General features: G+C 58.9%; 1 protein-coding gene across 1 annotated transcript in view; it reads right to left on the bottom strand.

Annotated features, from left to right (window-relative positions):
- SPAG9 (sperm associated antigen 9) overlaps nucleotides 1-15,021 on the bottom strand; it is a 104,706-nt gene that overhangs the window by 15,544 nt on the left and 74,141 nt on the right. Inside the window, 8 exon segments of the mRNA XM_073660276.1 lie at nucleotides 40-170; nucleotides 251-302; nucleotides 394-546; nucleotides 1,940-1,997; nucleotides 2,174-2,295; nucleotides 2,403-2,499; nucleotides 3,023-3,197; nucleotides 3,278-3,425. Of these exon segments, the coding sequence (XP_073516377.1) occupies nucleotides 40-170; nucleotides 251-302; nucleotides 394-546; nucleotides 1,940-1,997; nucleotides 2,174-2,295; nucleotides 2,403-2,499; nucleotides 3,023-3,197; nucleotides 3,278-3,425 (936 nt within the window).

Below are 15,021 nucleotides of genomic sequence, written 5' to 3'. Positions count from 1 at the left end.
ACCTGTGACCGGTGGGGGTCTCAAGCACGCACTCCGTACCTGATCATCTCCGTCCACCTCACGGCCTCCTGCAGCTCCATCAGCCGCTCCTTGTACTGGTTCCGCTCCATCAGTACTCGCGCCATCTCCACCCGAGTGAAGCGCTTTCTCTGAGCGGTGGGTACGTCGCTCTGTGCCGGGAGAAGCGGCATCGATCAGTGGAGGCGACGACGCTACAAGATGGCCGTCCCCCCCGGAAGAAGCCACTTACATCATCCTCGTCTTTTGATTTCTGCTTTGCTTCCTCTGTTTCTGCTCGAGCCCTGGAAGAACAATCAGCAGATTTCAGGCGGATTCTCTGCCGCGTGCATCACCTGCCCAGACTAGAACCAGGCTCATTAGGGGGGCACTTACTTTTTCAGCTCCTCCTCCAGCTCCCTGTTCTTCTCCTCCAGCTTCTGTTTGGCTTGTTTCACGGCGTCCAGCTCGCCCTGCAGCACGTCCTTCTCACACATCAGCTCGTCCAGCCGGCCGATCAGGTCGTTCTTCACCACATTCAGGGCGTTCCTATCACAGGACATGGTGGTAGGCAGGGGGGGAAAATGACGACGTGCACGCGGGGGAGGCGAGGGGAAAGACGGTGCACGCGGGGGAGGCGAGGGGAAAGACCGTGCACGCGGGGGAGGCGAGGGGAAAGACCGTGCACGCGGGGGAGGCGAGGGGAAAGACCGTGCACGCGGGGGAGGCGAGGGGAAAGACCGTGCACGCGGGGGAGGCGAGGGGAAAGACCGTGCACGCGGGGGAGGCGAGGGGAAAGACCGTGCACGCGGGGGAGGCGAGGGGAGAGACCGTGCACGCGGGGGAGGCGAGGGGAGAGACCGTGCACGCGTGGGAGGCGAGGGGAGAGACCGTGCACGCGGGGGAGGCGAGGGGAGAGACCGTGCACGCGGGGGAGGCGAGGGGAGAGACCGTGCACGCGGGGGAGGCGAGGGGAGAGACCGTGCACGCGGGGGAGGCGAGGGGAGAGACCGTGCACGCGGGGGAGGCGAGGGGAGAGACCGTGCACGCGGGGGAGGCGAGGGGAGAGACCGTGCACGCGGGGGAGGCGAGGGGAGAGACCGTGCACGCGGGGGAGGCGAGGGGAGAGACCGTGCACGCGGGGGAGGCGAGGGGAGAGACCGTGCACGCGGGGGAGGCGAGGGGAGAGACCGTGCACGCGGGGGAGGCGAGGGGGGAGACCGTGCACGCGGGGGAGGCGAGGGGAGACCGTGCACGCGGGGGAGGCGAGGGGGGACCGTGCACGCGGGGGAGGGAAAGGTGACGACCGTGCACACGGGGAGGGAAAGGTGACGACGTGCACACGGGGAGGGAAAGGTGACGACGTGCACACGGGGAGGGAAAGGTGACGACGTGCACACGGGGAGGGAAAGGTGACGACGTGCACACGGGGAGGGAAAGGTGACGACGTGCACACGGGGAGGGAAAGGTGACGACGTGCACACGGGGAGGGAAAGGTGACGACGTGCACACGGGGAGGGAAAGGTGACGACGTGCACACGGGGAGGGAAAGGTGACGACGTGCGCACGGGGAGGGAAAGGTGACGACGTGCACACGGGGAGGGAAAGGTGACGACGTGCACACGGGGAGGGAAAGGTGACGACGTGCACACGGGGAGGGAAAGGTGACGACGTGCACACGGGGAGGGAAAGGTGACGACGCGCACACGGGGAGGGAAAGGTGACGACGCGTACACGGGGGGGAAAGATGACGACGCGTATACGGGGGGGAAAGATGATGACGCGTATACGGGGGGGAAAGATGATGACATGTATACGGGGGGAAAGATGATGATGTGTATATGGGGGGGGGGGGGAGGAGATGGGAGGGTATATAAGGGGGAGATGATGTATAAGGGGTGAATATACGTCCCAACCCAGGTCCGGAGGGTGAGGCACGTACTTGGTCTCCAGAAGCTGCGTGTTCTCCAGGATCAGGTTCTCCACCTCCCGCCCCATCCCTGCAACACACAATGCAATAAAAATGGCCTGACATGAAAGGGTTAAGCGACATCACACGCTGTCAGAGTCCCTACGACAACACTTCTGGGAACACTGGAATCGGAGTGATTAATGAGATCTACGATGAGTATCGACGTCCTGTAACTGGCGGCGCGGACAGGACTCAGATTATTACCCAGCAGGTCGGCCCCTTCATCCACATCTCCGATCAGGTCGGTCCCAGCAGAGGACAACTCCTCGAAGAGCGACTCCGTGTTGCGGTCGAACGCTTTGTTCTCGATGCCTTTGGATGGAGTGCTGTGAAGAGATGGAGGACGGGTTGACACAACATGGCGGCGGCAGCCCTGATGTCCTGCAGAGGTAAGTACACCAGCACCATCAGTTACACAGCACCAGTGTCTCACCTGGTCATCTGATAGGCTCGCTCCTTGTCCATGTCCAGCTCCGGGGTGGATTCGATAATGGACTGCACCTCGGATTTCTCCTCGTTGTCATTGGTATCTGTAAAACACGAATAACGTGACATTTCCTGATGCCCTGGGAGAAAATGAAGGGTTTTAAAGGGGCCGTCCATATTTGCAAAGGTCAATATTCATGGAAAGAAATGCAGCTCCGCCAGTAGGGGGCAGAATTATCTGCAGTAACCACTGCAACTACAACTCCCAACATCTCAGCTGAGAGTCTGGCGAGTAATCCGAACGTGTGTCCTCTCCCTCTTATTGCAGACGCAGCGGTGGCGCCTCCTGCAGACGTAATCAATAGTGCACCGTCCATTTAAAGAGCAGGGCATAAATAAATTAAAAGGCAGATGCATTAAGGAAGCCGCGGACGGGCCCGACCTCCGTGTCTGAGCGTGACCTTCAGCTGGTCAATAAGCGCATCCTCCCCGATAATCACTTTACTGTCTGCACTGCAGCAGACCCTCAGCTGTGAGAAGACAGGATGGATTGTCAGCTATTAGATCAGGAGCAATAGCATATTGTGGCGGCCTGGGACCCCCTTCCCGCCGAGGCTTGGGACCTACCCGTGGCGGCGGTGCTGGTCTCCTGGTTCACCTGGACGTCTTCGTTCTTCTGGGTGTTCTGGACATTGTTGTTCTTCAGGTTCGCCTTCATGATGACCTCGTCCTTTTGCACCATGTTGTCGGGGTCCGGGCCGGTGGGCTTGGCCCCCGTGTGGCTGAAATTGAACAGTTCGTCCTGCAGGGAAAGGTGATAACACGGTTATAAAGGGTTAGCGATCCTCCCGTATTACGCACTCGACCGTCATGGGTCATCACCTTCAGGCTGGCGTTGCAGCGGGCGTGACTCTGATCCGGCAGCTTCCAGGGGCCATTTCCGGGGGTCTCTGCTCCGCGGGTTTCTGGCAGGACTAAGGAGTCTCCAGGAGACAGCGGGAAGATCCCCAGCGAGATGGGCCGCTCCTTTCTTTTCGGGACAAGAGACAGCGTCCGTTACCTCCACGCTGGGCTATACAGCGCATAATACAGGCTTACAATGCAGGTGAGGCTGGTACAATGTGTCAGCGCAGGAAGCCTCCGCATTGTGTCCAGTCCCCTCCAGATATCAGAGACTCCAGACTGACACATTGCACCAAACTACCGTGACAGGGGAGCGATCTGTGCTGACGTGTTCTGCTCGTCTGGACTGGATACAACTGTAACAAACCCTCAGCTGTAAGAACAAGAGCTGGTCAGGACAGAGCTCAAACAATCAAGATGGTTCCCATCCACCGACAACGATTAGAGGTGAAGAAACCAGTGAGAATTAAAGGGGCTCTCAAATCTTATCCCATAACGACTGAACAGGGGGTCTCTCATCCGAGGGGACATCAGACAGACACAAGCAGCCTCCAGAACAGCCGCTGCAGCAGGAGGAGGAAGCGTGACAATGTGTTTCCAGTCATTGATGCAAATAATCATCTTACAGGAGACAGGGACAGAGAGGGGCGCGCGAGGGACGCGCCTGCTCGGCAGCTGCACTCCCATAAAAGCACCTGCTCGGCAGCTGCACTCCCATAAAAGCACCTGCTCGGCAGCTGCACTCCCATAAAAGCACCTGCTCGGCAGCTGCACTCCCATAAAAGCACCTGCTCGGCAGCTGCACTCCCATAAAAGCACCTGCTCGGCAGCTGCACTCCCATAAAAGCACCTGCTCGGCAGCTGCACTCCCATAAAAGCACCTGCTCGGCAGCTGCACTCCCATAAAAGCACCTGCTCGGCAGCTGCACTCCCATAAAAGCACCTGCTCGGCAGCTGCACTCCCATAAAAGCACCTGCTCGGCAGCTGCACTCCCATAAAAGCACCTGCTCGGCAGCTGCACTCACATAAAAGCACCTGCTCGGCAGCTGCACTCACATAAAAGCACCTGCTCGGCAGCTGCACTCACATAAAAGCACCTGCTCGGCAGCTGCACTCACATAAAAGCACCTGCTCGGCAGCTGCACTCACATAAAAGCACCTGCTCGGCAGCTGCACTCACATAAAAGCACCTGCTCGGCAGCTGCACTCACATAAAAGCACCTGCTCGGCAGCTGCACTCACATAAAAGCACCTGCTCGGCAGCTGCACTCACATAAAAGCACCTGCTCGGCAGCTGCACTCACATAAAAGCACCTGCTCGGCAGCTGCACTCACATAAAAGCACCTGCTCGGCAGCTGCACTTACATAAAAGCACCTGCTCGGCAGCTGCACTTACATAAAAGCACCTGCTCGGCAGCTGCACTTACATAAAAGCACCTGCTCGGCAGCTGCACTTACATAAAAGCACCTGCTCGGCAGCTGCACTTACATAAAAGCACCTGCTCGGCAGCTGCACTTACATAAAAGCACCTGCTCGGCAGCTGCACTTACATAAAAGCACCTGCTCGGCAGCTGCACTTACATAAAAGCACCTGCTCGGCAGCTGCACTTACATAAAAGCACCTGCTCGGCAGCTGCACTTACATAAAAGCACCTGCTCGGCAGCTGCACTTACATAAAAGCACCTGCTCGGCAGCTGCACTTACATAAAAGCACCTGCTCGGCAGCTGCACTTACATAAAAGCACCTGCTCGGCAGCTGCACTTACATAAAAGCACCTGCTCAGCAGCTGCACTCACATAACGCACCGCCTCAGCAGCTCCACTCACATAACGCATCGGCTCAGCAGCTCCACTCACATAACGCATCGGCTCAGCAGCTCCACTCACATAACGCACCAGGTCAGCAGACATCACCACAATGCACCAACATAGTGACGCACCCCAAAATGCATTAACATAGCAGAAATACCCCACAGTTCTCCAACACAGAAGACATACCCTCAAAATATTCCAGCACAACGGACATACCCCACAATGCACTGGTGCAGAACAGATCTACTACAATGGCCCAGTATGGTGAAATGTAACGTCCTGAAGCCTGAGCGCAGAAAACCAGCGAAAACCTAAACTGGAGCTGGATACTGGCAGTGCATGGAGCAGATCCCCACAACCCTCACAAGTCCAATACGATACGATCCTTATTGCTGTCAATCAATAGATCTACGACTGCACCACACACATCCTAAAAGGCATCTAAGGTCAGTGCCTGCACCCCTACTGGCTCCAGCACACCGTCCCTTTAAGATGAAATTTAACTCAAGGTCAGAACTAAAGAGAGGAAATAGTTTTACTAATGATAACGGTACACACAGCAAAAGTATCAAAAAGTTAGTGCCCCCCTGGTGATGGTGTGAGACCAAGAGAGGTTACAAGACCCAATAGCCCCCCATGGGTCGAGGCGTCCCCTCCTGCACTGCTGTGTATAACAGTATACGTCTCTGCCTCTTGTCCTTTCCCTAGAGACACGATAACGCACACTACAAAGCAAATTTCCTCTGCGTACATAGACTACGGCAGACAAATCCCCCCCGGACCCTGGCATACAGAAAATAACAGATAAAAACCCAACAATGCAGGAAAACAGAGAGACCCCATCAGACACTGCTATCTATAGCACAATGACCCTCCGCACACAGGTGTCTCGCCACAGACAGCAGCCGATGCCAGGCAGCAGGATGGGGGTGGAGGGGTTAAGTGACGGCAGCACACAAGGCCTGGGTACCTGAGGATCCTCGGCAGGTTCTCCGTCAGGGCCGGCAGGCCCGTAGAGAAGGAGAAGTGCACCAGCAGCAGGACGGACAGAGACACCAGGATGGCAGAATTAATGACCACCGCCCCGCCAACAAAGCCAAACACAAAGAGAAGCATGCATCTGGGACTCATGGTGCTGCCCTGGCATGGTGGCACGTCGGTACGAAGGAAGCCGCCCGGCAGACAAGGGTTGTACGTGGGCTCTGTCGAGGCTCTGTCATTCAGCTGATGCCAGGGACAGCCACTGTGTGCGCTCCTGCAGCAGCCCCACACCATGACATCATCCCCCCCGCCCCAGTACTGAGGAGGGAGAGGCCCAGCCAGGCTGCAGCCAATCGCTGCACATCAGCTGTCAGGGGAGCGAGCAGGAGGGAGGGGGCGAGCAAACGAGCAGCACAGAATGCAGAGCGCTGCGACCCTCAGGGCTGCCACCGTCACCGTGCACGCCACTCTTCCCGTGCAGAGCGCTGCCACCTTCACCGTGCACACCACCCCAACCCTCATCATCCAGAACCTCATCACGCGGAGCACCTAGCAGAGCTCCAAAGCCCTCATCATAAAGCACAGTGCGCTGCAACCCACAGCATACACCATGGTAAGCTGGGCCTTGTAGTGCCACACGAGAGGGATGACCTTATGGTATAACAGCTAGTGAAATCTTCTCATACAAGCAAATATAAAATATACAAAGATGATAATAATGATACAAGCACATTTCGAATCCTTCTTCAGTCTTGTTTACATCACGTGAAATACGGTGGCTTGGGAAAGTATTCACCCCCTTGGCATTTTTTGTGTTTTGCTGCCTCAAAAACCTTGAGTGTTTGCATCAGTTCATGTAAAAAAAAACATGCCTAAAACTGTTTACATTTGGTTTTCTTTTTATAAGACAAAATAACTGAAATCTTCAGTGTGACCTCCATCCCAGTCTCAAATCACGGAGACTGAAACGGGTTTTGATCAAGGGTATCCCTGTATTTCACAACTTCCACATTCCCCTTGAATCAGGCCATTCTCCTTGTCCCAGCTGCCGAAAAACATCCCCCCCCCCAGTATGATGCTGCCACCACGTTTCACTGTGGGGATGGTGTTCTTGGGGTGATGAGCTATGTCGGTTTGGAGCCAGACATAGCATTTACCTTGGTGGCCAAAAAAGTTCAATTTTGGTCTCATCTGACCACAGCACCTTCCTCCATGCATTTGGGGAGTCTACCACATGTGCTTTGGCAAAGTCAAAACAAGCCTTACAATTTGCGTAAGTAAAAGCTTTTTTCTGCCGACTCTTCTGTAAAGGCCACCTCTATGGGGTGTATGGCTTATTGTGGTCCTATGGACAGGTACTCCAGTCTCTGCTTGGGAACTCGGCAGCTCCTTCACGGACATCTTTGGTCTGTGCTCCATCTCTGATTCACGAACCTCATTGCCCGGGCTGAAAGTTTTGGTAGGCGCCTAGGCGCACTCTCTTGGCAGGTTTGTTGTGGTACCATGTTCTTTCCATTTGATGATAATGGATTTGATAGAGTGCTCAGGGAATCCAAGATTGGGGTATTTTTTTTTTTAAATAACCCAACCCTAACTTGTTCTTCTCAACAACGTTGTCCCTGACTTGTTTGGAAATCTACTTGGTCTTTGTGGTGTTGTTTGGAGATCTCCTTGCTCTTTGTGGTGGTGTTTGGAGATCTCCTTGGTCTTTGTGGTGGTGTTTGGAGATCTCCTTGGTCTTTGTGGTGGTGTTTGGAGATCTCCTTGGTCTTCGTGGTGGTGTTTGGAGATCTCCTTGGTCTTCGTGGTGGTGTTTGGAGATCTCCTTGGTCTTCGTGGTGGTGTTTGGAGATCTCCTTGGTCTTCATGGTGGTGTTTGGAGATCTCCTTGGTCTTCATGGTGGTGTTTGGAGATCTCCTTGGTCTTCATGGTGGTGTTTGGTTAGTGGTGCCTCTTATTAATGGTGTTGCAGCTTCTGTGGCCTTTCAGAAAAGGTGAAGTCTATATACTGACACACATGTGACATTAGATAGCTCAAAGGGGGACGTTCTGTCACTAAGCATGGGGCTTATGAAGGCAATTGCTTGCACCAGAAACTTTTAGGGGCTTCATTGTAAATTTTAGTTCTTTGATCACAAATTTAATTTATGCCTATATTTTTCTCACTTCACCAACTTAGACTATTTAGTGCTGATGAATCACACACAAATCAAATTACAAAAATATTTACACACAGGTTGTAATGTGAAAAAAAATTGGAAAAAAGCCAAGGGGGTTGAATGTTTTCACGGGCCTCTTCTGTACCTGGACTAGCTGGGGTTTACCTCCCAAGTCCAAAGCTACATCAAAGCATGCCGTGAAAAAATGTATTCTACGCATTCTAAAATACCCTAACCTCGCACGGCCCTTTATATGTGCCCACACAAAAATATTCTCCGCACACAGTAGGATGCCCCTACAACACACACACAGTAGGATGCCCCCCCCCCCAACACACACACACACACACAGTAGGATGGAGTCCCAACCGCCACACACACAGCAGGATGCCCCCCCCCAACACACACACACACACATAGCAGGATGCCCCCCCAACACACAGCAGGATGCCCCCCCAACACACAGCAGGATGCCCCCCCAACACACAGCAGGATGCCCCCCCCCCCAACACACACACACAGCAGGATGCCCCCCCCCCACACACACACACACAGCAGGATGCCCCCCCCCCAACACACACACACACAGCAGGATGCCCCCCCCCCCAACACACACACACACAGCAGGATGCCCCCCCCCAACACACACACACAGCAGGATGCCCCCCCCCAACACACACACACAGCAGGATGCCCCCCCCCCCCCCAACACACACACAGCAGGATGCCCCCCCCCCAACACACACACACACAGCAGGATGCCGCCCCCCCAACACACACACACACAGCAGGATGCCCCCCCCAACACACACACACACACAGCAGGATGCCCCCCCCCAACACACACACACAGCAGGATGCCCCCCCCCCCAACACACACACACACAGCAGGATGCCCCCCCCCCAACACACACACACACAGCAGGATGCCCCCCCCCCCAACACACACACACACACAGCAGGATGCCCCCCCCCCAACACACACACACAGCAGGATGCCCCCCCCCCAACACACACACACAGCAGGATGCCCCCCCCCCAACACACACACACAGCAGGATGCCCCCCCCAACACACACACAGCAGGATGCCCCCCCCAACACACACACAGCAGGATGCCCCCCCCCCCAACACACACACACACACAGCAGGATGCCCCCCCCCAACACACACACACAGCAGGATGCCCCCCCCCCAACACACACACACACACAGCAGGATGCCCCCCCCCCCAACACACACACACAGCAGGATGCCCCCCCCCAACACACACACACACACAGCAGGATGCCCCCCCCCCCCAACACACACACACAGCAGGATGCCCCCCCAACACACACACACACAGCAGGATGCCCCCCCCCCCCAACACACACACACAGCAGGATGCCCCCCCCCCAACACACACACACAGCAGGATGCCCCCCCCCCCCAACACACACACACAGCAGGATGCCCCCCCCCCCCAACACACACACACAGCAGGATGCCCCCCCCCCCAACACACACACACAGCAGGATGCCCCCCCCCCCAACACACACACACAGCAGGATGCCCCCCCCCCCAACACACACACACAGCAGGATGCCCCCCCCCCCAACACACACACACAGCAGGATGCCCCCCCCCCAACACACACACACAGCAGGATGCCCCCCCCCAACACACACACACACAGCAGGATGCCCCCCCCCAACACACACACACAGCAGGATGCCCCCCCCAACACACAGCAGGATGCCCCCCCCAACACACAGCAGGATGCCCCCCCCACACACACAGTAGGATGCCCCCCCCAACACACACACACACACACACAGCAGGATGCCCCCCCCCAACACACACACACAGCAGGATGCCCCCCCCCAACACACACACAGCAGGATGCCCCCCCCAACACACACACAGCAGGATGCCCCCCCCAACACACACAGCAGGATGCCCCCCCCAACACACACACAGCAGGATGCCCCCCCAACACACACACAGCAGGATGCCCCCCCAACACACACACACACACACAGCAGGATGCCCCCCCCAACACACACACACAGCAGGATGCCCCCCCCCCAACACACACACACAGCAGGATGCCCCCCCCCAACACACACACAGCAGGATGCCCCCCCCCCAACACACACACAGCAGGATGCCCCCCCCCAACACACACACACAGCAGGATGCCCCCCCCAACACACACACACACACACACACACAGCAGGATGCCCCCCCCCAACACACACACACACACACAGCAGGATGCCCCCCCCCCCAACACACACACACACACAGCAGGATGCCCCCCCACACACACACACACAGCAGCATGCCCCCCCCCAACACACACACACACAGCAGGATGCGCCCCCCCCAACACACAGCAGGATGCCCCCCCCCAACACACACACACAGCAGGATGCCCCCCCCCCCCAACACACACAGCAGGATGCCCCCCCCCCCAACACACACACACAGCAGGATGCCCCCCCCCAACACACACACACAGCAGGATGCCCCCCCCCAACACACACACAGCAGGATGCCCCCCCCCAACACACACACAGCAGGATGCCCCCCCCCCAACACACACACAGCAGGATGCCCCCCCCCAACACACACACACAGCAGGATGCCCCCCCCCAACACACACACACAGCAGAATGCCCCCCCCCAACACACCACACACACAGCAGGATGCCCCCCCCCCAACACACACACACACACACAGCAGGATGCCCCCCCCCCAACACACACACACAGCAGGATGCCCCCCCCCCAACACACACACACAGCAGGATGCCCCCCCCCCAACACACACACACAGCAGGATGCCCCCCCCCCCAACACACACACACACAGCAGGATGCCCCCCCCCAACACACACACACAGCAGGATGCCCCCCCCCCCAACACACACACACAGCAGGATGCCCCCCCCCCCCCCAACACACACACACAGCAGGATGCCCCCCCCCCCCAACACACACACAGCAGGATGCCCCCCCCCAACACACACACACAGCAGGATGCCCCCCCCCAACACACACACACAGCAGGATGCCCCCCCCCAACACACACACAGCAGGATGCCCCCCCCCCAACACACACACACAGCAGGATGCCCCCCCCCAACACACACACAGCAGGATGCCCCCCCCCAACACACACACAGCAGGATGCCCCCCCCACACACACACACAGCAGGATGCCCCCCCCCAACACACACACACACCAGGATGCCCCCCCCAACACACACACACACAGCAGGATGCCCCCCCCAACACACACACACAGCAGGATGCCCCCCCCAACACACACAGCAGGATGCCCCCCCAACACACACACACAGCAGGATGCCCCCCCCCCAACACACAGCAGGATGCCCCCCCCCAACACACACACACACAGCAGGATGCCCCCCCCCAACACACACACACACAGCAGGATGCCCCCCCCCAACACACACACAGCAGGATGCCCCCCCCCAACACACACACAGCAGGATGCCCCCCCCCCAACACACACACAGCAGGATGCCCCGCCCCCAACACACACACACAGCAGGATGCCCCCCCCAACACACACACACACCAGGATGCCCCCCCCACACACACACACAGCAGGATGCCCCCCCCCAACACACACACAGCAGGATGCCCCCCCCCCAACAACACACAGCAGGATGCCCCCCCCCCCCAACACACACACACAGCAGGATGCCCCGCCCCCAACACACACAGCAGGATGCCCCCCCCCAACACACACACCAGGATGCCCCCCCCAACACACACACACACAGCAGGATGCCCCCCCCCCACACACACACACAGCAGGATGCCCCCCCCCAACACACACACAGCAGGATGCCCCGCCCCCAACACACACACAGCAGGATGCCCCGCCCCCAACACACACACACAGCAGGATGCCCCCCCCCAACACACACACACAGCAGGATGCCCCCCCCCAACACACACACACAGCAGGATGCCCCCCCCAACACACACACACAGCAGGATGCCCCCCCCCCAACACACACAGCAGGATGCCCCCCCCCCAACACACACACACAGCAGGATGCCCCCCCCAACACACACACACACACACAGCAGGATGCCCCCCCCCAACACACACACAGCAGGATGCCCCCCCCCGACACACACACACAGCAGGATGCCCCCCCCAACACACAGCAGGATGCCCCCCCCAACACACACACAGCAGGATGCCCCCCCCCCAACACACACACACAGCAGGATGCCCCCCCCCAACACACACACACAGCAGGATGCCCCCCCCCAACACACACACACAGCAGGATGCCCCCCCCCCAACACACACAGCCAGGATGCCCCCCCCCCCAACACACACAGCAGGATGCCCCCCCCCCAACACACACACAGCAGGATGCCCCCCCCCAACACACACACAGCAGGATGCCCCCCCCCCAACACACACACAGCAGGATGCCCCCCCCCCAACACACACACAGCAGGATGCCCCCCCCAACACACACACAGCAGGATGCCCCCCCCCAACACACACAGCAGGATGCCCCCCCCCCAACACACACACACAGCAGGATGCCCCCCCCCCAACACACACACACAGCAGGATGCCCCCCCCCCCAACACACACAGCAGGATGCCCCCCCCCCAACACACACACAGCAGGATGCCCCCCCCCCAACACACACACACAGCAGGATGCCCCCCCCCAACACACACACAGCAGGATGCCCCCCCCAACACACACACACAGCAGGATGCCCCCCCCCCAACACACACACACAGCAGGATGCCCCCCCCCCCCAACACACACAAGCAGGATGCCCCCCCCCACACACACACACACAGCAGGATGCCCCGCCCCACACACACACAGCAGGATGCCCCCCCCCAACACACACACACAGCAGGATGCCCCCCCCCCAACACACACAGCAGGATGCCCCCCCCCCCAACACACACACAGCAGGATGCCCCCCCCAACACACACACAGCAGGATGCCCCCCCCCCCAACACACACACAGCAGGATGCCCCCGCCCAACACACACACACAGCAGGATGCCCCCCCCAACACACACACACACACAGCAGGATGCCCGCCCCCAACACACACACACAGCAGGATGCCCCGCCCCCAACACACACACACAGCAGGATGCCCCGCCCCCAACACATACACACACAGAAGGATGCCCCGCCCCCAACACACACACACACAGCAGGATGCCCGCCCCAACACACACACACACAGCAGGATGCCCCGCCCCCAACACACACACACACACAGCAGGATGCCCCGCCCCCAACACACACACACACACACACACAGCAGGATGCCCCGCCCCCAACACACACACACAGCAGGATGCCCCGCCCCCAACACACACACACACAGCAGGATGCCCCGCCCCCAACACACACACACACAGCAGGATGCCCCCGCCCCCAACACACACACAGCAGGATGCCGCCCCCCCCCAACACACACACACAGCAGGATGCCCCCCCCAACACACACACACACACAGCAGGATGCCCCCCCCAACACACACACACACACACAGCAGGATGCCCCCCCCCCCAACACACACACACACACACAGCAGGATGCCCCCCCCAACACACACAGCAGAATGCCCCCCCCCAACACACACACACAGCAGAATGCCCCCCCCAACACACACACACACAGCAGAATGCCCCCCCCAACACACACACACAGCAGAATGCCCCCCCCCAACACACACACACAGCAGGATGCCCCCCCCCCCCCAACACACACACACAGCAGGATGCCCCCCCCAACACACACACACACAGCAGAATGCCCCCCCCCCAACACACACACACACACACAGCAGAATGCCCCCCCCCAACACACACACACAGCAGAATGCCCCCCCCCCCAACACACACACACAGCAGGATGCCCCCCCCAACACACACAGCAGAATGCCCCCCCCCCAACACACACACACACACACAGCAGAATACCCCCCCCCCAACACACACACACAGCAGAATGCCCCCCCCCCAACACACACACACAGCAGGATGCCCCGCCCCCAACACACACACACAGCAGGATGCCCCCCCCACACACACACACAGCAGGATGCCCCCTCAACACACACACACAGCAGGATGCCCCCCCAACACACACAGCAGGATGCCCCCCGAAAACCACACACAGCAGGATGCCCCCCCAACACACACAGCAGGATGTCCCCCCAACACACACAGCAGGATGCCCCCCCAACACACACAGCAGGATGCCCCCCCAACACACACAGCAGGATGCCCCCCCAACACACACACACAGTAGGATGCCCCCCCAACACACACACACACACAGCAGAATGCCCCCCCCAACACACACACAAAGCAGGATGCGCCCCCCCCCCCAAACACACACACACAGTAGGATGCCCCCCCAACCGCCACACACACAGCAGGATGCCCCCCCCCCAAACACACACACACAGCAGAATGCCCCCCCCCAACACACACAGCAGAATGCCCCCCCCCCAACACACACACACACACACAGCAGGATGCCCCCCCCAACACACACAGCAGGATGCCCCCCCCACACACACACAGCAGGATGCCCCCCCCACACACACACAGCAGGATGCCCCCCCCACACACACACAGCAGGATGCCCCCCCACACACACACAGCAGGATGCCCCCCCCCCACACACAGCAGGATGCCCCCCCACACACACACACACAGCAGGATGCCCCGCCCCC

Source organism: Phyllobates terribilis, unplaced genomic scaffold (assembly GCF_046119375.1).
Source record: "Phyllobates terribilis strain yellow unplaced genomic scaffold, ASM4611937v1 Scaffold_25__1_contigs__length_18738178, whole genome shotgun sequence".
Classification (NCBI taxonomy): Eukaryota; Metazoa; Chordata; class Amphibia; order Anura; family Dendrobatidae; genus Phyllobates; species Phyllobates terribilis.
This window is presented reverse-complemented; position numbering and strand designations above follow the sequence as displayed.